Source organism: Mustela nivalis (assembly GCF_964662115.1).
Source record: "Mustela nivalis genome assembly, chromosome: 1".
Taxonomy (NCBI): Eukaryota; Metazoa; Chordata; class Mammalia; order Carnivora; family Mustelidae; genus Mustela; species Mustela nivalis.
The window spans coordinates 65,197,448-65,216,991 of record NC_139020.1 but is presented as its reverse complement, the minus strand read 5'-3'; the positions used below and the strand labels follow the sequence as shown (position 1 = coordinate 65,216,991).

The following is a 19,544-nucleotide window of genomic DNA, read 5'->3' as shown; positions in this document are numbered from 1 at the left end:
TCTTCCTTAACAAAAAAGGAAGGTTTTCTGAAGATAAGCAGAAATACACCGGTTCAGGACCTCCCATGATCTTTTAGCCACCAAAAAGAGGATTTCTTCTTGCCCTACTCATGATCTCCACTCCCATTCTTCTGAATTGTTCTGGCAGGGCTAACATCATTCATGAGACCAGATAGTAAATTAATATGCCCCAAATGAGAAGAGAGGTTCTGCTCTCAGGTTGAGAACTCAGGTTTGTAGTTATCAGTTCTAACTCTTAAGAGTCCTGAGAGTGAACTTACAACTGCCTTTTAGAAAAGGATCTAAATATCTTGGGGAATTCTTACAGATTTTTAAAGTGATTTCTCTCTGAATATGACAGTCTTATATTGGGTAGGCATTTTTTCTAACAGAAGCATTATGTACTATCTATGTGTATAAATAAGAAGAGTTTGGAGGAAGAAATAATAATAGTTCAAGATGTCTCTGGGACATGCAAATAGAAATCCCCATGAGACAGATACATGTATGATTTCATAGGTGGTTGTGGTAGCTGACAGTGGAGGGTGGGTGCTAAGTAGAGAAAGGGTATTGACAAGGTTGGGCCTATAGAGTTGTGTAGCCATATGGTAGAACTCTTCGGAGTTCTGGGACAAGGGAGAGGGGATATTTGAGACCAGGACAGTAACGGGCCAACAGTTTGCCAAGTACTGCCTTCTGGTCATAGAATGTGAGAATAATCTTCATTTGGGAAAACTGCAAGGAAGCCAGTGCCTTTGGGTAGGTCCTTTGTCTAGGACAAAGCAGTAAAAACAACAATAAAAAAAAAAAAAAAAAAAAACCTCTGTGAAGAGACTGGGATTCAGTATTCCATGAAGAGTTTTTCTTCAGGGTGCTAAAGAGCTCAGGGGAACATCTGGACAAGACATCAGTGGTCAGAACATAAGCCTAAAGGAGATATGAGCAGGCAATTAGGGAGACGGTTTTAGAAATTGTGAGGGTGAAAAAGAGAAGAATTCAGTGTTTCAGGATTATAAGGGTGAAAGACTTGGTTGATGTATATGTAAGCATTTCCTAACTCTCTTATTGTTGTCCTCATCTCTCCCTCTCTACCGTTTTCTTAGTCTCTTCTGTTCCTTTTGTCTCTGTCTACTTCTGGGTTTCTGCTTCCTTCACTCTGGGCTCTGGGTCTCTGTCTTTCCATCTCTGGGGTTCTGTCCCTCTCTTGGTTTGTTTCACCTGCTCAGATTTTTTTCCTCTCTTCAACTCTGATACCTGTCTGTCTGTCTGTCTCTTTCTCATTTAATTACTATATGGATTTCAATCTCACCCCTCTTTTGTTGGATTTCTACCCATCTTTCTTTGAATATCTGATCCTTCTGAGTCTGTATGGATTCTCATCTGTCCTGAGCCTTTTTCATTCTCTTTCTTGGTCTTCCTTTCTTTCTTTTTTTGCCTCTATTACTCCCTTTTTGGAAAATTTTAAAGAAGAAAATTTTTTACTCACTATCCTGACTTTTGACTTCTGTTCTCTTCCTTCCCTCCTTCTCTTCTCTTCTCTTCTCTTCTCTTCTCTTCTCTTCTCTTCTCTCCTTTCCTTTCCTTTCCTTTCCTTTTTGGAAAATTCCTTTCCTTATTGGTCTCAAATATCCCCTCTCCCTCGTCCTTTCCTTTCCTATTCTTTTCATTTTTTTCCTTTTCCTTTCCTTTCCTCTTTTCTTTCTTTCCTATTTCATTTCATTTGTATAGTTGCATGAATAATTATTTATAACCTTATAAACTTTGAAGATCTCATAAAACTTTCTTTGTTGCCTCATAGTATTTGTAGTTATTGACTATACAGTATTCCATTGAATTGTTGAACTGCATAATACTCCCTAAGTATTCCTCCACTGTGCTACCCTAGGACTTCATAATTTTTATCTATAAGCACTTTTCAGCTTTGGGTGAAGTTAGAGTAGGATTACGGCAATATTTGGCAGACAATCACCACTGACCACAGTTTAATTGAAAGGTTATGTCTGTTTTGGTAAAATTGTCTTTATTTTGCTCCACCCTGTCATTTGAAAGACTAGTTTTCTTTAGCAATTGTTTAGCATATAACTGGGGAGAAGACTGTCCATAGTAACTGAAAGAAGGGTGAATTAAGTCAGGACAAAGAGCAGAGGTGTGACTTAATTAGTCTTAGTCATAGTCATCTGGTTGGAATTATTAGTGTTTGCTGTAGTAACTAGAGCATCAGGTAGTCAATCAGTATACTTTAGATTACTCAGTGGGCTTTAACTAACTCTGATTTAGTTCAGAAGAAGTAGCACTCTGTCCTTGACCAGACAAAAATGGGGATTTTTTAATGTTTTATAAGTCTAGGCTTATGATACTTTCGTGAATTTGTGTTTTTTCATTATCGGTATTTGATCGTAGAAGCTGCTTTGCTCCTAAATAGAATTTTATGAAGAACCCTATCCTATAAAAAGAACAGGTAGAAAACAAAGTTGCTTTGGTTGAAACTAGGGTATGGGACCAGCTAACGTTGTCTTTCCTGAGTTGCATCTCACCTCTGTAGAACCCTACGAGTCTGAAGGACAGACATAGTATGTAAACCACATTGTGTCTTTATAGGAGACTCAAATTTTATTTGAAAATTTTTTTTTTTTAGAAAAATTTCTGTAAGTAACCTTACATGTGAAAATATTTTACCTGTAAAATATTAGATTGGTAAAATCATAGATTGGTAATTTGAATAATAAAGAAATAGCCTTCCTTAAAAAAAATCTTTCCCTCTACTTGTATGAGAGGCAGTTTAAATAGCAAGGATGACAAATTGATTTCATTCTTCATACCAACTTTGCTCTATTGATAGTAACTGTGTAGAGAGCTGTGTATAGAAGGAAAGGATTCTACCACTGCTTCTGGGATCAAAGAGAAGAGTGCTGAGCTTTATTATGCCTGTTTGTCACTAGCCCTGGAGAGGAAAGGGTAGGGATGAATCTATTCTGAAAATTAAAAAACTCTGGCTTTGTAACGGGGTTTACATCCCAGTTCTGCCACTTGATAGCAGTGTAACTAGGCAAGATATTTACCTTTCTAAGCCTTTTTCCCCTTCTCATCTGTATAGTAAGGATTTTGTAAGAAAAAAGTATAATGTTTAGGTGCTTGATCGTAGCACTTGGCATATAATTAACACTTAATAAACATTAACTTCCTCCTTTCCAAATTATAATTTAATAGTTGCAAATATATATTGTACTTACTATGCCTCAGATATTGCTCTTAGCACTTTACATGTACTTTATAACTCCCTTAAACCTTATAGCCACCCAGTGAAGAATAGGTACTGTTATTATCCCCCATTTTATTGAAGAAACTGAGGCACTTGCAGTTAAGTAAGCTACCTGAGTCATACAGCTACTGAGTGGCAACATTAGGAGTCCATTCCCGGCAATCTTTCTCCAGGGTCTATATAGTATGCTGTACTATTTAGTGTAGAATGTCCTTTTCTGCAGGATCAGTGTATTAGACACATAGCATTTAAAAGTATCTCAATAATAATTGCTAAACAAAGAGAGGTTGTATAGTGTCTACTTTGGAGAATTTTTAGAAAAGAATAAATAGCTTTTGTTTCAGGACAATAATAGTAGTAGTAGTGATAATAGCCAAAACTGTGTGATGCTTACTGTACGCCAGGCATTAACTAAACACTTAAACTCTTCCAGTTTTGGGGGGATGAGTTTGTGAAGAATTGTTAATTCTTTATGGGTTTGTTAGAATTTACCATTGAAACCGTCTGGTCTCAGACTTTACTTTTTGGGAAGTTCTCGGATTACTGATCGATGCATTCTTTACTTCTTATATAGGTTTGTTGAGGTTTTTATATTTTGTCTTGAGTTAGTTTAATATTTGGTGTGTTTCCTTGAATTTACTGATTTCATTTAGGCTAATTTGTTGGCACACATTCGTTCATAGTATTCTGCTATGGTCCTTTTTATTTCTGTAAGGTCAATAGTAATATCCTCATGTTCAGTTCTGATGTTAGTTTTTTGTATCTTTTTTGGCAGTCTAGCTAAAGGTTTGTCAGTTTTTTTTAGCTTTTCAAAGAGCAAACTTTTGATTTTCTTAGGTGTTTTCTGTTTTTTTTGTTTGTTTGTTTTGTTTTCTGTTTTGTTTGTCTCTGTTTTATTTGTTTCTGGTCTATATTATTTCCTTCCTTTAGCTAGCTTTAGGTTTAGTTTCCTGTTCTTTTAGAGTTCTTCAGGATGTGAAGTTAGGTTATTGACTTGAAATCTTCTGTCTTAATGCAGGCATTTACAGTGCTAGATTTCCCACTGAGTGCAGTGAAGATAGCACTCAGAGGGTGGTATGTTGGATTTTTGTTTTCATGTATCGCAAGTGTATTCTAATGTTTCTTTTTCCAGAGGGTGTTGCTTAATTTTCTCTTTGTCCTGTTGCTTGTTTAGAGTGATACTTATTTTCTACACATTTGTAATTTTTTTCTTTTTGTTACTGATTTCTAGTTTCATTCTATTACGGTAGGGAAAGATACTTCATATGATTTCATTCCTTTTAAATTCATTGTTGCATAATATATGGCCTATTCTGGATAACATCTTATGTGCACTTGAGAATAATGTGTATTCTCTCTTTTGGGATGTAAAGGTAGATAGATAGGTTGATAGATATCCTTTTGGTTTATAATGTTCAGATCTTTTATTTCCTTATTGCCTTTTTATCTAGATGTGCTGTCCATTATTGAAAGTGTGTATTAAAGTCTCCAACTATTGTAGAATTGTTTATTTCTTCAATTCTGTCAGTTTTTGCTTTTTATATTTGAAATTCTGTTGTTGGTACATTACATATGTATAATAGTTAAATCTAGTTGATGAGCTGACCTTTTTATCAAAATATAATGTCTTGGATGCCTTTTATTTTCTTTTTCTTGTCTCCGCCCCAGCTAGAACCTCCAGGGCAAAGTTGAGAAGAGATGAAAGCAGAAATCCTTATTTTGTTCTTGATTTTAGAGGGGAAAAAGTATCTAGTCTTTCTTTTTAAATATGATGTTAGCTGTGGGTTTTTCGTAGGTGTCATTTAAGGGGGATCACTTTTATTCCTAGTTTGTTTAGCATTTCATGAAATGGTGACTTTTGTCAAATGCTCCTTATCTCTCCATCTTTTGAAATGATCGTATTTTTTTTGTCCTTTATTCTATTACTACAGTGATTTACATTAATTTTTTGAATGCTAAAACCTACTGGCGTTTCTGAAATGATAAATTTATCCTATTTGGTCATGGTGTATAATCATTTTATACACACACATGCGCGCGCGCGCGCGCGCACACACACACACGTATTTTTTTTAAGGTTTTTATGAGGAACTGGTATTAATTCTTCTTTGAAAGTTTGGTAGATTTCTCCAGTGAAACCATCTATGTTCCTGGGCACTTTCTGTGGGAAGTTTTAAAATTACTAATTCAGTTTCTTTACTTGCAGTAGGTATATTTACATTTTCTATTTTTTCTCTTGTCCATTTTGGTATTTTGTTCTTCTTATCTAAGCTATCTTACTTATTGACAAAAAGTTTTTCATACTTTTCTCTTAATTTTTTTTATTTCTATAAGACCATTTGTTATGTCCCTTTTTTCATTTCTTATTTTCACCATTTGAGTCTTTTTCTTTACCTTCGTCAGTCTAGTGCTACAAAGGTTTGTCAATTTTCTTTAGTTGTTTTTTTTTTTTAATGAATCAACTTTTGGTTTCATTGGTTTTTTTTGTTGTTGTTGTTAATTTCTTTTCTATTCTGTAATTCACTTATTTCTGTTATGTTCTCTTTATTGTTTCCATACTACATTTCACTGTGAGTTTATTTTGCCCGTTATTTTCTAGTTTCTTAAGAGAAGAGTCTTGATTTGATATCTTTTTAGAGTCACTTATGGTCAAGGTTGTGCTTTGAGTTCCCTTAGCTAGTTATATTTTTATCCTTTACCATTGGATGTGTAAGTGACCTGGGTGCCACTTCTCAGTTCAAGGAGTCTATATTTGCCACAGATCAAACCAGATACTAGTAGTTTAGAATTTCCCCCCTGATTGCCTCTGAGAAGGTGCAGGCTTGGGCATTTACTTTCTTTCTGAATGTGATTTTATTTCTTGGAAGTTGCTTTTGGGTCAGAGTAGCTTATGGTTCAGTGTTTGATTTGAGGTTGCTTGTAAATCCCTTGTGCCATTAATGCTTTTACTGTGTGTTGATGTATCTGTGTGCAACCTGGGTAATGTTTCACGTCTCCCCCCACATCCTGCACAACCTAGTACCTGTTTATATTCTTAATGACCTCCAGAGATGACTGTTGCCAAGTAGGCTCTTTTTGGCTGTGTCTTTTCTTGTTTTTCTTCAACTTCTGGTGCCTTGCCTGTTTGCTTCTGTCAGGGACCTACCCAACCTCCACAAGGATCTCCATTGTTTTTAGACAATGCCCATAGGCATGGCATTTTCTCTACTGTGTCATGAAAAAAATTGGTCTCTGTAGGCAGAGCTAGCCTCTCTTTCCCTGGACAGAATCCCTATTTTACTGTGCTAGAACTCAGTGTGAAGACTCACTTTTTCCAGAGTAACACCCCCACTTTATGAGTGGGCAATGGAGGATAGGCAGTGACAGCCCTTGTTCTTCACACCTTGCCACTCCCAACATTGGGTGCTCTACACTAAGAGCAAGTTAAAGGTGAGACTCAGGTCCCCAGCCTGCTATGCCTGGCGTAGAGCTTCTGACTTACTTTTGGAGACTGGATGAGGAAAGGGGAACACAATCCTCTTGGCCCTGCCCAACTGGAATAGATCTTTTGCATCTTGGGACACAGCCTGCCCTCCTGGGGTGAAACCATAGCCCCAGACTAGAGCTGAGAGGAGAGGAAGCTACCCAGTAGACCTACCGAGTAGAGCTTCCCAGACATGGAAGTAGGTTATCAGGGTAAGGGAGCAGGTTCACTAAAATGCCACAGACTCTTGCTGTTCTCACCGAGATTTGTTTCTTCATTTGCTGTATGCCCTTAAAAAAATTACCAGATCCTTTAAATGATTGTTTTTTAATCATTTTACCAGTTAAATATTTGTTCTACTGAGGAGATCCTCTATGCTCTCTACTCTGCCATTCCAGAAGCTCTGCTCCCCACTTACTTTCTACATTTTATGAACAGCTTAGTGAAGCTGTTACGCTGAGACTCAGCTATAGCTGAGACTTCCAGCTATAGTGGGTGCATTTTGTATTGTAGAGGAATAGACTGAAAAGTACTAATTGAACACATGCTGATTGTCTTTTGTTTTGTTTACTCCATCAGTAAATAAATTTTAAGTAAGCACAATGAATTTGTACCATTGTACTAATACATTATAAAACATATACTAAAATAGATACTTAAAAACACCAAATAAATGATATATGGTTTATCAGATTCATATTCTTAGAGATATTCTTTTGATTACTATAGAGATTACTATATAATGTCTTAAATCATGATTAAAAACACTAAATTTTTTGTTAAATCTTACACATATAAGTGGTTTTTTCTGTGCACATTATGTACTTTTCTCATTTAGTCATCTTGGTGCTACAAGGTAGGTAATAGTACTATTTTATTATAAGTTTTAAATTTTAGAATTTTAAATTAAAGAATTTGCTCAAGGTTGAATAGTTAGTAACCAAACACAGGAGCCAATTTCAAATGTAGCCTCTCCATTTATAAAGTCTGTATTCTTCCAATCATCTACTCTTTCTGAATTCTTGAAATTCATTTCAGTTTACTGATACTGTATATAGTGTTTTAGGTATAAGACAAAGTATAACGTCTGCCTAAATCAATTTGAAAAGGACAGGAAAAGAAATATACTGTAGAATGACACATGGAGAAACCATTATTTGGAATATGAACAGAAGTACTATAAAGAAAAGTAATTCAGCAAAGGAATTACATAGGAGAAGTGATACTTATTCAGGGTTTGAAGGAGGAGCTCTTTAGATAGATAAATAAATAGGTGTGTGTTAATTTAGAAGTGCAGGATATTCAGAGGCACCTGGGTGGCTCAGTAGGTTAAGGGTCTGCCTTCAGCTCAAATCAAAATGGGGTCCCAGAATCAAACCCCTCTTCAGGCTCCCTGCATGGCGGGGAGTCTGCTTCTCCCATGCCCCAATCCCCCCAGTTTGTGTTCTCTCTCCCTCAAATAAATAAATCTTAAAAAAAAAAAAAAAAGATGTACAGGATGTTTGAAAGACTTGGTGAGGTTAGACAACATAGTCTGTATAGAAGAAATACAAGTATTTTGAAATTTCTGGTACATAATGTATAGGAGTATGGGGATAGTAGTGGAGGTGAGGCTGGGGTTGGAAGTGGGTTCTTAAGTGATTGTTTAGATCAAGGTCAGCTCCCCTAAATGAACAGGATTATTTGTTGTTATTTTTTTAATTAAATGAAATCTCAAGTACAGAGATGATATACATATAGAAATGCTGTGCAAAGTTATAGCTAAGTGTATATGTGGTCTAGTATACAAAATACAACTCTCCTTCATTCCTTTCCTTCTCTCTTTCACCTTCCTTTCTGAAAATAGCTGACAGCAGAGAATTTTATTTACTGAAATAGAGAGATTTCCTAAATAACTCATTTGTTTCTTAATTAAAATTGTTGAATTATTATTTAAAGTTGTGTATATTCATTCTGTATGAACATTTTGCTGATGAAATGCTGACATGTTCAGTGAGAGTATGACCTAGAGAATGAATACATAGGTAATGCAAAATTCTTTTATCAAGACCTCTTCATGACTTATAAATGTTATAACACCAAGTTTGATAACTGTTTGCTTAAAGATGTGAATCTAGGACTTTATTCTGAATATCAGTTACCACCTTGTTTTTATGTTATTTTAGTATTACTAAAATATTATTATAATGCATATTGTATAAAAATTGAAATAATACAGGAAAGTAGATAAAAATAAAGTCTTCTTTACCCTGATCATTAAATCCTCAAATCCCTCTCCTTAGAGGTAAATTTCTGTATGCATATATGAGCACATATATCCCATGTTAATGTAATAATATTAATTATTATATTTAATATTATTAATTATTATTAATTAATATTATTACATTATTGTAATAATATTATTTTGGACCATGTTGCCCCTCTTTTCCCCAAAATATTATAATACAGCATAGATACTGCACCCAATTTTCTCCTACTGTTAATATGTAAGTAAGGTTATGTTTATTACAGTTAATAAGTCAGTATTGTTACATTACTACTAATAAATTCCATAGTTTATTTAGATTTCCTTAGTTTTTATCTAATGTCTTTTTTTTCTTCCATCATCCCAGTTAGGCTACCACATTACATTTAGTTACTATGTCTGTTAGGCTCCTCTTGACTGGCAATTTCTCAGGCTTCCTTGTTTTTGCTGACCTTGACAGTTTTGAGGAGTACTGATAGGCTGCCTCACTACCGGGGTTTGTTTAATATTTATCTCATAATAAACTGGTTATTTTGAAAAAGTCCACAGTGCCATGTCATCACATCGTATCAAGGGGACATAGTATCAGCACAACTGTAGCTGTTGTTACTAACCTTAAATCACCTGGCTGACCTAATATTTTTCATTTTTCTCCACTGTAAAGTTACTTCCCCTACCAAACTCCCTTTCCATGCTCTATCCTCTGAAAGGAAGTCACTGTACACAGCCCGTACCTAAGAAGGTAGATTATTTTAAATTTCTTGCTCCCCACAAATTCAATAGTCTTTGTGTATGCACATAAACAGACATACATTGTCATACACATGATTCCTTGAAATGGCATTGCTGAGTTGAGTTGGATGTCTGTATGTCTTAGCTTTGGGATGAATATATTATTAGCCCATTGATTTCCCAAAAGGTTCTAAGAGTTTGGGTTTTATCCAAAAGTGTGTGTTGATGCAAACCTGTTCCAAACCCTAGTTTTCTTAGATTGAATTTTCTTTTCTAATTTGATAGGTGAACAGTGGTGGCTCATTGTTATTTTTATTATCTATCTTTAATTATGAATGGGGTTGCATATCTTAATTCTTATTCCCCATTGGTAGGACCATTATTGGCCATTTGTTTATGTCCCTTTGCAGTTTTTTCTATTGGAATGTTAGTTTTTTATTATTGACTTAGATCATAATTAATGAGCTGTTTGTATCTTAAACAAAAATTAGTCCTTTGTCATATGTAAGCAGAAATATTTTTGCTAAATTGTCAAATTTTTTAAATTATAGTTGACATAAAATGTTATATTAGTTTTATTGTACAATTTAGTGACTCGACAGTTACATCCATCATAACATGCTCACTACACCTGTCACCACACAGAGTTATTACAGTACTGTAAGCTATTCTAAAGCTGAAGTTTGTACATCCTCTTCCCCTTCATCTATTTCACCTGTCCCCCCATTTCCCTCCTCTCTGGCAACCATCAGTTTGTCTCTCTTTATGAGTCTGTTTCTGTTTTGTTTGTTCATTTCTTTTGATTTTTAATTAAGTGAAATCATACAGTATTTGTCTTTCTCAGTCTGACTTATTCACTTTGCTTAATATTTTCCATGTTGTCATGAATGGCAAGATTTCATTCCTTTTTTTTAAGACTGAGAAATATTCCATTGTATATATATATACTACATCTTCTTTATCCATTCATCTACTGATAGACACTTAGGTTGCTTCCATATCCTGGCTGCGGTAAATACTGCTGCAATAAACAGAGGGGTACATATATCTTTTCAGATTTGTGTTTTCATTTTCTTCAAGTAAATACCCAGAAATGGAGTTGCCGGATTTTATGGCCATTCTAGTTTTAATTTTTTGAGGAATCTCCATACTGTTTTCCACAGTGGTTGCACCAGTTTACATTCTCACCAACAGTGCATGAGGATTCCCTTTTCTCCACATCCTTGCCAACACTTGTTATTTCTTGTCTTTTTGATACTGATGATGTGAGGTGATACCTCATTGTGGTTTTGATTTGCATTTCCCTGCTGGTTAGTGATGTTGAGCATCTTTTCCTGTGCCTGTAGGCCATCTGTATATCTTCTTTGGAAAAATGTTCAGGTCTTTTGCATATTTTTAATTGGATTATTTGGGTTTTTTTGGTGTTACATTGTATGAGTTCTTTATATATTTGGGATATTAACCCCTTCTCAGATCATTTGAAAGTATCTTCTTCCATTCACTGTCTTTTCATTTTGTTGATGGTTTTCTAGGCCAGTTGTTTATTTTTGTTATTGTTTCCCTTGCCTGAGGAGATGGATCCAGAAAAATTTTGCTCAGGCTGATGTCCAAGAATGTATTGCCTATGTTTTCTTTTAGGAATTTGGTGGTTTATGTAAGACAGTGGTTTGGTTTCATTCTTTTCCATGTCCATGTTTCCCAGCACCATTTATTGAAGAGAATTTTTTCCCCATTGTATATTCTTACTTCCTTCATCATAGATTAATTGACCATGTAAGGGTAGGTTTATTTCTGGGCTCCGTTTTTTTAAACCATTGATTTATGTGTTTATTTTTATATCAGTATCCTACTGTTTTATTATAGCTTTGTAGTACAGTTTGAAATCTGGGATTCTGATACCTTCAGCTTTGTTCTTCTTTATCAAAATTGCTTTGGCTATTTGGGATATTTTGTGGTTCCATAAAAATGTTAGGATTATTATTTCTTTTAGTTCTGTGAAAAAAATACTGTTGGTGCTTTGATAGAAATTGCAGTGAATCTGTGAATTGCTTTGAGTAGCATAGACATTTTAACAATATTCATTCTTCCGGTCCCTGAGCATGGTCTGTCTTTCCATTTGTTTGTGTCATCTTTAATTTCTTTTATCAAAGTTTTATGTCTTTTACCTCCTTGGTAAAAGGATGTCTTTTACCTCCAGAGTACATGTCTTTTACCTCCTTGGTTAAATTTATTCCTAGGTATCTTACTCTTTTTGATACAAGTATAAATGGGTTTGTTTTCTTAATTTCTCTTTCTGCTACTTCATCATTAACATATAGAAATGCAACATTTCTGCATATTAATCTTATAGCCCTGCAACTTTACTGAATTCGTTAATTCTAATACTTTTTGGAAGACCAAAATGCTGTCTTTTAATAATTTGGTTCTGTTTTTTTTGTTATTTTTTCAGAAACTAGTGTAAAAGTTTTACATTTTTGTGTGATCTAACTTGGCATCATTTTCCTTAATAGCTTATAATAGATATTTTGTCCTCCAGGATTATAAACACATTCATGATTTCTTCTGGTAGATTTATGGGTTTTTTTGGTTGTTGTTTTTTTGTTTTGTTTTGTTTTTTAAACTTGATAGTTTGGTGTTTACTTTGTGTTAATGGTGTTAGATGAGGATAAAGCTTACCATAATCTTGTTGTATTCCAAGTGTTTATCCTCCTTTCCCACCCCACTTCTCCTAAGCAAAAGAATATTTCTCTTTCTTTCAACCACACCCACTTTGTCAGTGTTATTCCCATCTCTAGCCAACCTGGCACACAACATTGGAGAAAACAGATCCATTTTCAAGTTTTTTTGTTTTTTGTTTGTTGGAGTTTTTTGTTAGTCCAAGTTCCCTAACTCAATTCTGCGGAGAATCCTGGGCTATCATGATACTTGGTTGAATGTCTTATTATTGGGTTCCATTATATGTCACTTCACATCCCATCAAATTTTTAGAATCATAGCATGATTCTACTTAGAACTGCAGCCTCCAGTAATTTTGTTTCCTTGACTTCAAAAATCATCTGAGGATAAGAACATCATAGTACTATCTGTTTTCCAAATGTAGGATGGACTTTTCCCAGTTCTTGTTTAGTTGTCATTAGGTGTGATCGAAATTTTGTCATTTAAATTTCTTCCTGAATGAATGACTTTAGAGTGAAGTTCATAAAGGAGTGGTTATGAGCAGTTAGGGAGTAGTTTATTAATAGAAGTGATAAGTAGGAATAACTGAACCACTGAGAGAAGTACTTCCTAAATTGGATATCATGCAGTTTTTTGGAAATTTCCTTCCCCCCCCCCAAAGATTTTATTTATTTATTTCAGAGAGAGAGAGCATGAATGAGGGAAAGAGAGAAGTCGAATCCCTGCTGAGGGCAGAGCCCAATGTGGAGCTCAATCTCAGGACCCTGAGATCATGATCTGAGCCTAAGGCAGGCATTTAACTGACTGAGCCACCCAGGTGTCCCCAAAGTGATGGCTTTTAAATGCATATGGTCATTTATACTATACTTACAAAATGTACAGACTTCCTCTGTGGTTCTAAAGAAATTGGAAATTTTTGGTGATAAATGGAGTGAATAGACAAAGTATCTAGGGGCGCCTGGGTGGCTCAGTGGGTTAAAGCCTTTACCTTCCGCTCAGGTCCTGATCCCAGGGTCCTGGGATGGAGCCCTGCATCGGGCTCTCTACTCAGCAGGGAGCCTGCTTCCTCCTCTCTCTTTGCCTGCCTCTCTGCCTACTTGTGATCTCTGTCTGTCAAATAAATAAATAAAATCTTTAAAAAAAACTACAACAAAGTATCTATGAGCAGAGATTTATGTTACTCTGCAAAGTAGTAGTCTAAGTATAATTTAAGCCCCCATATTTCTCATAGGATAGTATTTTAGAACATTCAACCTATAGCAGACCTGGTTTCTTTGACCTTCCTCTGATGTATTCTGCTTTGTTAATGTTATGAATAAAATACATTGCCTAAAAATGGGTATCATCAGTACATCACATGAAGCCTTAACTGTGCAAAAGAAGAGTAGAATTATCTTTACTGATCTGAACATAGTACTTTATCTGTAACCTAACATTGCATTTTTTCATTAAGCGTGTCTCAATGTTGATTGCCTTTTGAGTTCTCCTCAGTTATACCTCTCATTTATTTTCTAGCTGAGTTACTGTCAAGTCTACCTGTCACTCTACATAATAAATTGGTACTTTGAATTTAATCACAGGGTTTTGTATTATATTGTAGGTTTAGCTTAGCTTTCCAGACTATTAGAGGTCTTTAAATTCTTATTTGGTCTTCCATTTTAAGCCATTCGTAGATTTGTGTCAATCTTTGGTGATGATGTGAAAGTCAAAAATTATAAACTGACTGCCAGATTCATCCCCTGGTGTGTTTTATTTGGCTAGCACATTCTGTTAGTATTTCTGTGAATTAGGATGCTTCTAGTTATGTTTTATATTGTCTATCTGATTTATCAACCACTACCCCTTACTGCATTACACATTTTGGCTTCACACATTTACATTCTGTTGCTTAGCCATTCATTGAAGGTGTTTGCTTTTGCAACCTCTAATATATTAAATCATTTATGAAAATACTGATTGGGACAAGAAAAGGACAGAGCTTGTAGTCCTACATCTAGAAACCTTCCTTGAATTTGACATTTATGTTTTCATATTTTTATTCTTCGCTTTTGGTGTCATTGTTTAGCAAATGAATTAAATTATATATAATACAGTGCTATATATACCCTCAGGTTATTCATAAATATATCATGATTAACTTTGTCAAATGATTTATTAAAATCACGTTTCTTGATTTTCAACATCTGTGTTAATGATCTTTCTGAAACCCAAGACTCACCATTCCTTCAATTCTCTACATATTCTTGTGGTACTAGTTTGGTATTCTATTTATGTATTCCTTTTAGTAGACCTCATCTTCACTTAGAACTTCTTGTCTAAATCTTGATCTCTCAAATGTTCTTCTCTTGCTTTTGCTGCCTTTAGTTATACATATGACCTTATTTCTTATTTTACAAGAAGGAGGGTTATCAGACATACACTTACTTAACTTAGAATTCTTTCTAACCTAATCATTTATTTTAGATATATAGGAAGAAAAATGTGGTATCATGTCCTCCTAAACATGACAATAGTGAACATTTAAATCTTTATAATTTGCCAGGTAATGCGCTTAAAGAGCTTTTTGTATATTATTATAATCTCAAGATAGGCTTAAAGTAGATGCCATTGTTAGTGTGGTTTTATAGGAAACTGAGTCAGAAAGAAGTTAAGTAACTTCCTTGTGGTCACAGAACTTGTGCTATCAGAGTTTGGCCTTCCATGTTTTGTTTGACTAATGCTAACTTTGCCTTTTAATTGCACTGAATGGTACTCTGTGTTCTCGTTTCTCATTTCTCATGATGTTCTAGAACATTGTTTTATCAGTTATCCCTTTTCTTTCCTTTCTTATCACTTTATTCCATCCTTTTATTCTGTCCTTATCCACTCAGCCTACAATAAGTTTGGGTTATCATTTAGCCATTTAAAAAATACAAATGAAAAGCACATCAACAATTTCTCTACAACCTCTCTCTATTTTGCCTCTGGGCTACCGGGCTTGCTTTTTACTTTCACCACAGTGGATTTTGTAAGAACAAACTAAATTAGTTGCAATCTCTTCCTCACCTACCATCTGCTTACTCTTGATCTTAGTGTTGGTTGCTTCTGGCACCATGGTCTGAAACTGCTCTTTCCAGGACCATCACTGAACCATGATACTAACAACCTTTCAGTCCTTATCTCTCCTGCCAGTGAAACACCTTGCTGTTCCACATCTCATCATTATTGAAATTTCTTTGCTTTTTAATGCCTCTTAGTTCTGTTTCTTAGTCTTTACAAAGTTGTCCCCTAATGTAATTTCCTTGAGGTTAATGTTTTCTAGGATTACACTCCGAGTCTCTTCTCACTCTCTTATTGTACCCCTACTTCTTAGTTGAGTGAGGCTGTGCTCATAGTTTTAGCTACTGTCTAAATCTCTAGACATACTCCATTCTCTTTTTTTGAGTTTTGACTTGACCTGCATTTCCAGCTATCTGTGGAACATATCCACCTAAAATGTTCTGAAATCTGAGATCCTCCATTAAATCAAAGTTAAAACTTTTCCTTCACACCTTTTTTTCCTCTTTACGCTTTCCTTGTTCCATTACCTGCCTAGTCGCCCAGGTTTAGAGACTGTTTAATTAATCCCAATTTCTTTGCTTCAGGAGGTTCTCTATTACTCTCATGTTTAGGTAGCCAATATACCTGCCTCTCCTAACCTCCATTTTCTTTCAGTCCTTATTGTCTAAACGCTAGTCTAGGTCTTGGATACCTGTAGGACGTTTCTAGAAGCTCACACTGCTTTCACTCTCAACTTCCCTCTTCCCCCCAACCTCCATACCTGCTTTTCACAGTGCTGTTTGAGTTAAAGCAGATGTGTATGACTGCCATCCTAATTTTTAAATAGTATTCATTGCTTTTGTGCTTAATTCATTCAGCAGATATTTATTGAGTACCAACTATGTGGTAGGCAGTATTCTAGGTGGAGAAGAATGATGAACAAAACGGACAAAAATCTTATCACTCATTGAGGTTAGTCTAGGTGGGGGGGGGGACATGTAGAAGGTTTGCCTTTACAAGGATATTAGTCACTTTATCACTAGTTAGAGAAGGGAAATAGGAGCATATGGGGTTGGATGCTGTAGGTGGGCACATGTAATGGTGCAGGCCAGGTCATCAGCTGAGGGTGAGGATGGGAAGACAGGTATTAGAAAGAAGAAATCAAGTATTTGGGAAAAGTGAAAGGACTAGGCAAATATGTAATTGCTGGGCCAATTGAATTTCTTGATGATGAATTTACTGTGAAACCAAGCAGCACAGTTTTAGATTTCTTTGTAGCCATGTTCAGCAGTTTGGGTGCAGGCATGGAATAAATGGGTAGCTGGATTTAACCAGGTTTGTGGTTTATCAAACAGGTCTGGTGTAAGAAAAGGATATATATTAGAGCAGACTTGGCACACTTTTTCATAAAGGGCCAGATAGTAAATATTTTTGGTTTTGCAGGCTATAGTCTCAGTTATATACTCAGCTCTGCCCCAGAGCAGCTATAGAAAATACTTATATGAATGAACATTGCTATGTTCCTATAAAACTTTATTTATAAAAATAGGCAGCAGGCCTTTGCTGTTGTTTACTGACCGCGTGTTAGAGAATGAGGGTGATAGTAGACCTTGTGATGTAAGCTGGATATGGAGAGAAGAGAGGAGAACGTGGAAGAGTGAGGGATAATGAAAAGGTAGTAGAGTTGATGGCACATTGTCTCACTAAACTGTTTCCTGAGCTCTGCTGTTTTTCATTGACCCCACATCTTGTTTTCCTATGCCTTCATAGTTTTTCTACGCCTTAAATGCTCCTTTCATACTCCATTTAAATGTTGTCTCTTTTATGCCTCCACCTTTACTTCCTTTACAGTGGCTACTGACATGTAGAAAATGCTCAGTAAATGCTGAAAACTGAAATTCTTTACTTCGTTTTGGTAGGTAACATTGATTTCAGATTGTGAAAATTTGTTTATCTACAGATTTTCCCCTTCAGCAGCCATTTCTAGATTTGAACACAGTGATTCTCAACTTTGTTTTCTGCTTCATTTTACCCATCTGATATTGTTCACATGAAGAGAGTAGAGGTAGCACTCTGTTCCTCTTTCCTGCTTGGTACTTAGTTGGAATTCCTTTCTTTCTATCTACTGATCTTGGATTGGTGTCTTTAGGCTGCTGAGAAAGGATGTTTAAAGATAGGACCTGCAATATACACTTGTGAGTATGGTAACTTGCTGCATTATAAATTACTTTTTATTTCAGATACTTGTATAAGACAAGTGATTATTTTACTAATTATAGACTATCAGATAACCATAGAATCTTCTTTGTAGAGGTTGTAGAGAAATTGTGAAGAACATCTAGTCCAATTTTTCATATTTTAGTTGAAGGAACTGAAGCCTAGAGAGATTAAGTGTTGCATTAGTTAGTATACATTAGTTAGTAGCCGAGCAAAAGCTAGAAATCTTTGCTGCTAATTTAGCACTCACTCTACTACCATGACAGCTTCCTGATAGGATAAAAGGGCACTGATTCTCAAACTAGAAAATAGGAAATTTTGTGACAAGTGATATGCTCTAAAATCTTACTACAAAATAATACTTTAAATATAATTAAAAATCTTAGCAGTATTGAAATGGCTATTATTTTTTACCATGAAATTGTTAGTAAAAAGGTACAGTAGACTTGTTTTTACTGTATGACTATATTCTGAATTACTTTAGTATAATTAGAATTGAATGCATGAATCTTAAAAGTGTGAATAAGTAAAAGTAAAAAAAATCTGAGTAAATGTATAGAGATTTTGCTCTGAGTATATAAAATACTAGTTTCTAATTTTGTTTTCTCTGTTTTTAATGAACTCTTTCAGAAGGATGAAGTCTATCTTAATCTGGTGCTGGACTATGTTCCGGAAACAGTATACAGAGTTGCCAGACACTATAGTCGAGCCAAACAGACGCTCCCTGTGATCTATGTCAAGGTATGTAAAAATGGAGCAATTTCCCATTTTAAAAAGTACTTAATATGAGCCAAGGAAAGTGCTGGCTATGTTTTTTTTTTTTGTTGTTTTTCTTTTTTTTACTTTTAATTTTTTATAAACATATATTTTTATCCCCAGGGGTACAGGTCTGTGAATCACCAGGTTTACACACTTCACAGCACTCACCAAAGCACATACCCTCCCCAATGTCCATAATCCCACCCCCTTCTCCCAACCAAACCCCCTCCCCCCAGCAACCCTCAGTTTGTTTTGTGAGATTAAGAGTCACTTATGGTTTGTCTCCCTCCCAATCCCATCTTGTTTCATTGATTCTTCTCCTACCCACTTAAGCCCCCATGTTGCATCACCACTTCCTCATATCAGGGAGATCATATGATAGTTGTCTTTCTCTGCTTGACTTATTTCACTAAGCATGATACGCTCTAGTTCCATCCATGTCGTCACAAATGGCAAGATTTCATTTCTTTTGATGGCTGCATAGTATTCCATTGTGTATATATACCACATCTTCTTGATCCATTCATCTGTTGATGGACATCTAGGTTCTTTCCATAGTTTGGCCATTGTGGACATTGCTGCTATAAACATTCGGGTGCACGTGCCCCTTTGGATCACTACGTTTGTATCTTTAGGGTAAATACCCAATAGTGCAATTGCTGGGTCATAGGGCAGTTCTATTTTCAACATTTTGAGGAACCTCCATGCTGTTTTCCAGAGTGGTTGCACCAGCTTGCATTCCCACCAACAGTGTAGGAGAGTTCCCCTTTCTCCGCATCCTCGCCAGCATCTGTCATTTCCTGACTTGTTGATTTTAGCCATTCTGACTGGTGTGAGGTGATATCTCATTGTGGTTTTGATTTGTATTTCCCTGATGCCGAGTGATATGGAGCACTTTTTCATGAGTCTGTTGGCCATCTGGATGTCTTCTTTGCAGAAATGTCTGTTCATGTCCTCTGCCCATTTCTTGATTGGATTATTTGTTCTTTGGGTGTTGAATTTGCTAAGTTCTTTATAGATTCTGGACGCTAGTCCTTTATCTGATATGTCGTTTGCAAATATCTTCTCCCATTCTGTCAGTTGTCTTTTAGTTTTGTTAACTGTTTCCTTTGCTGTGCAAAAGCTTTTGATCTTGATGAAATCCTAATAGTTCATTTTTGCCCTTGCTTCCC

General features: G+C 35.5%; 1 protein-coding gene across 3 annotated transcripts in view; it reads left to right on the top strand.

Annotated features, from left to right (window-relative positions):
* Window positions 1–19,544, top strand: part of GSK3B (glycogen synthase kinase 3 beta) — a 214,438-nt gene that overhangs the window by 107,142 nt on the left and 87,752 nt on the right. For all 3 annotated transcript variants that reach the window (XM_082712162.1, XM_082712161.1, XM_082712163.1), the window contains exon 4: window positions 18,244–18,354. In XM_082712162.1, the coding sequence (XP_082568288.1) occupies window positions 18,244–18,354 (111 nt within the window). The remainder of the gene's footprint in view (window positions 1–18,243; window positions 18,355–19,544) is intronic.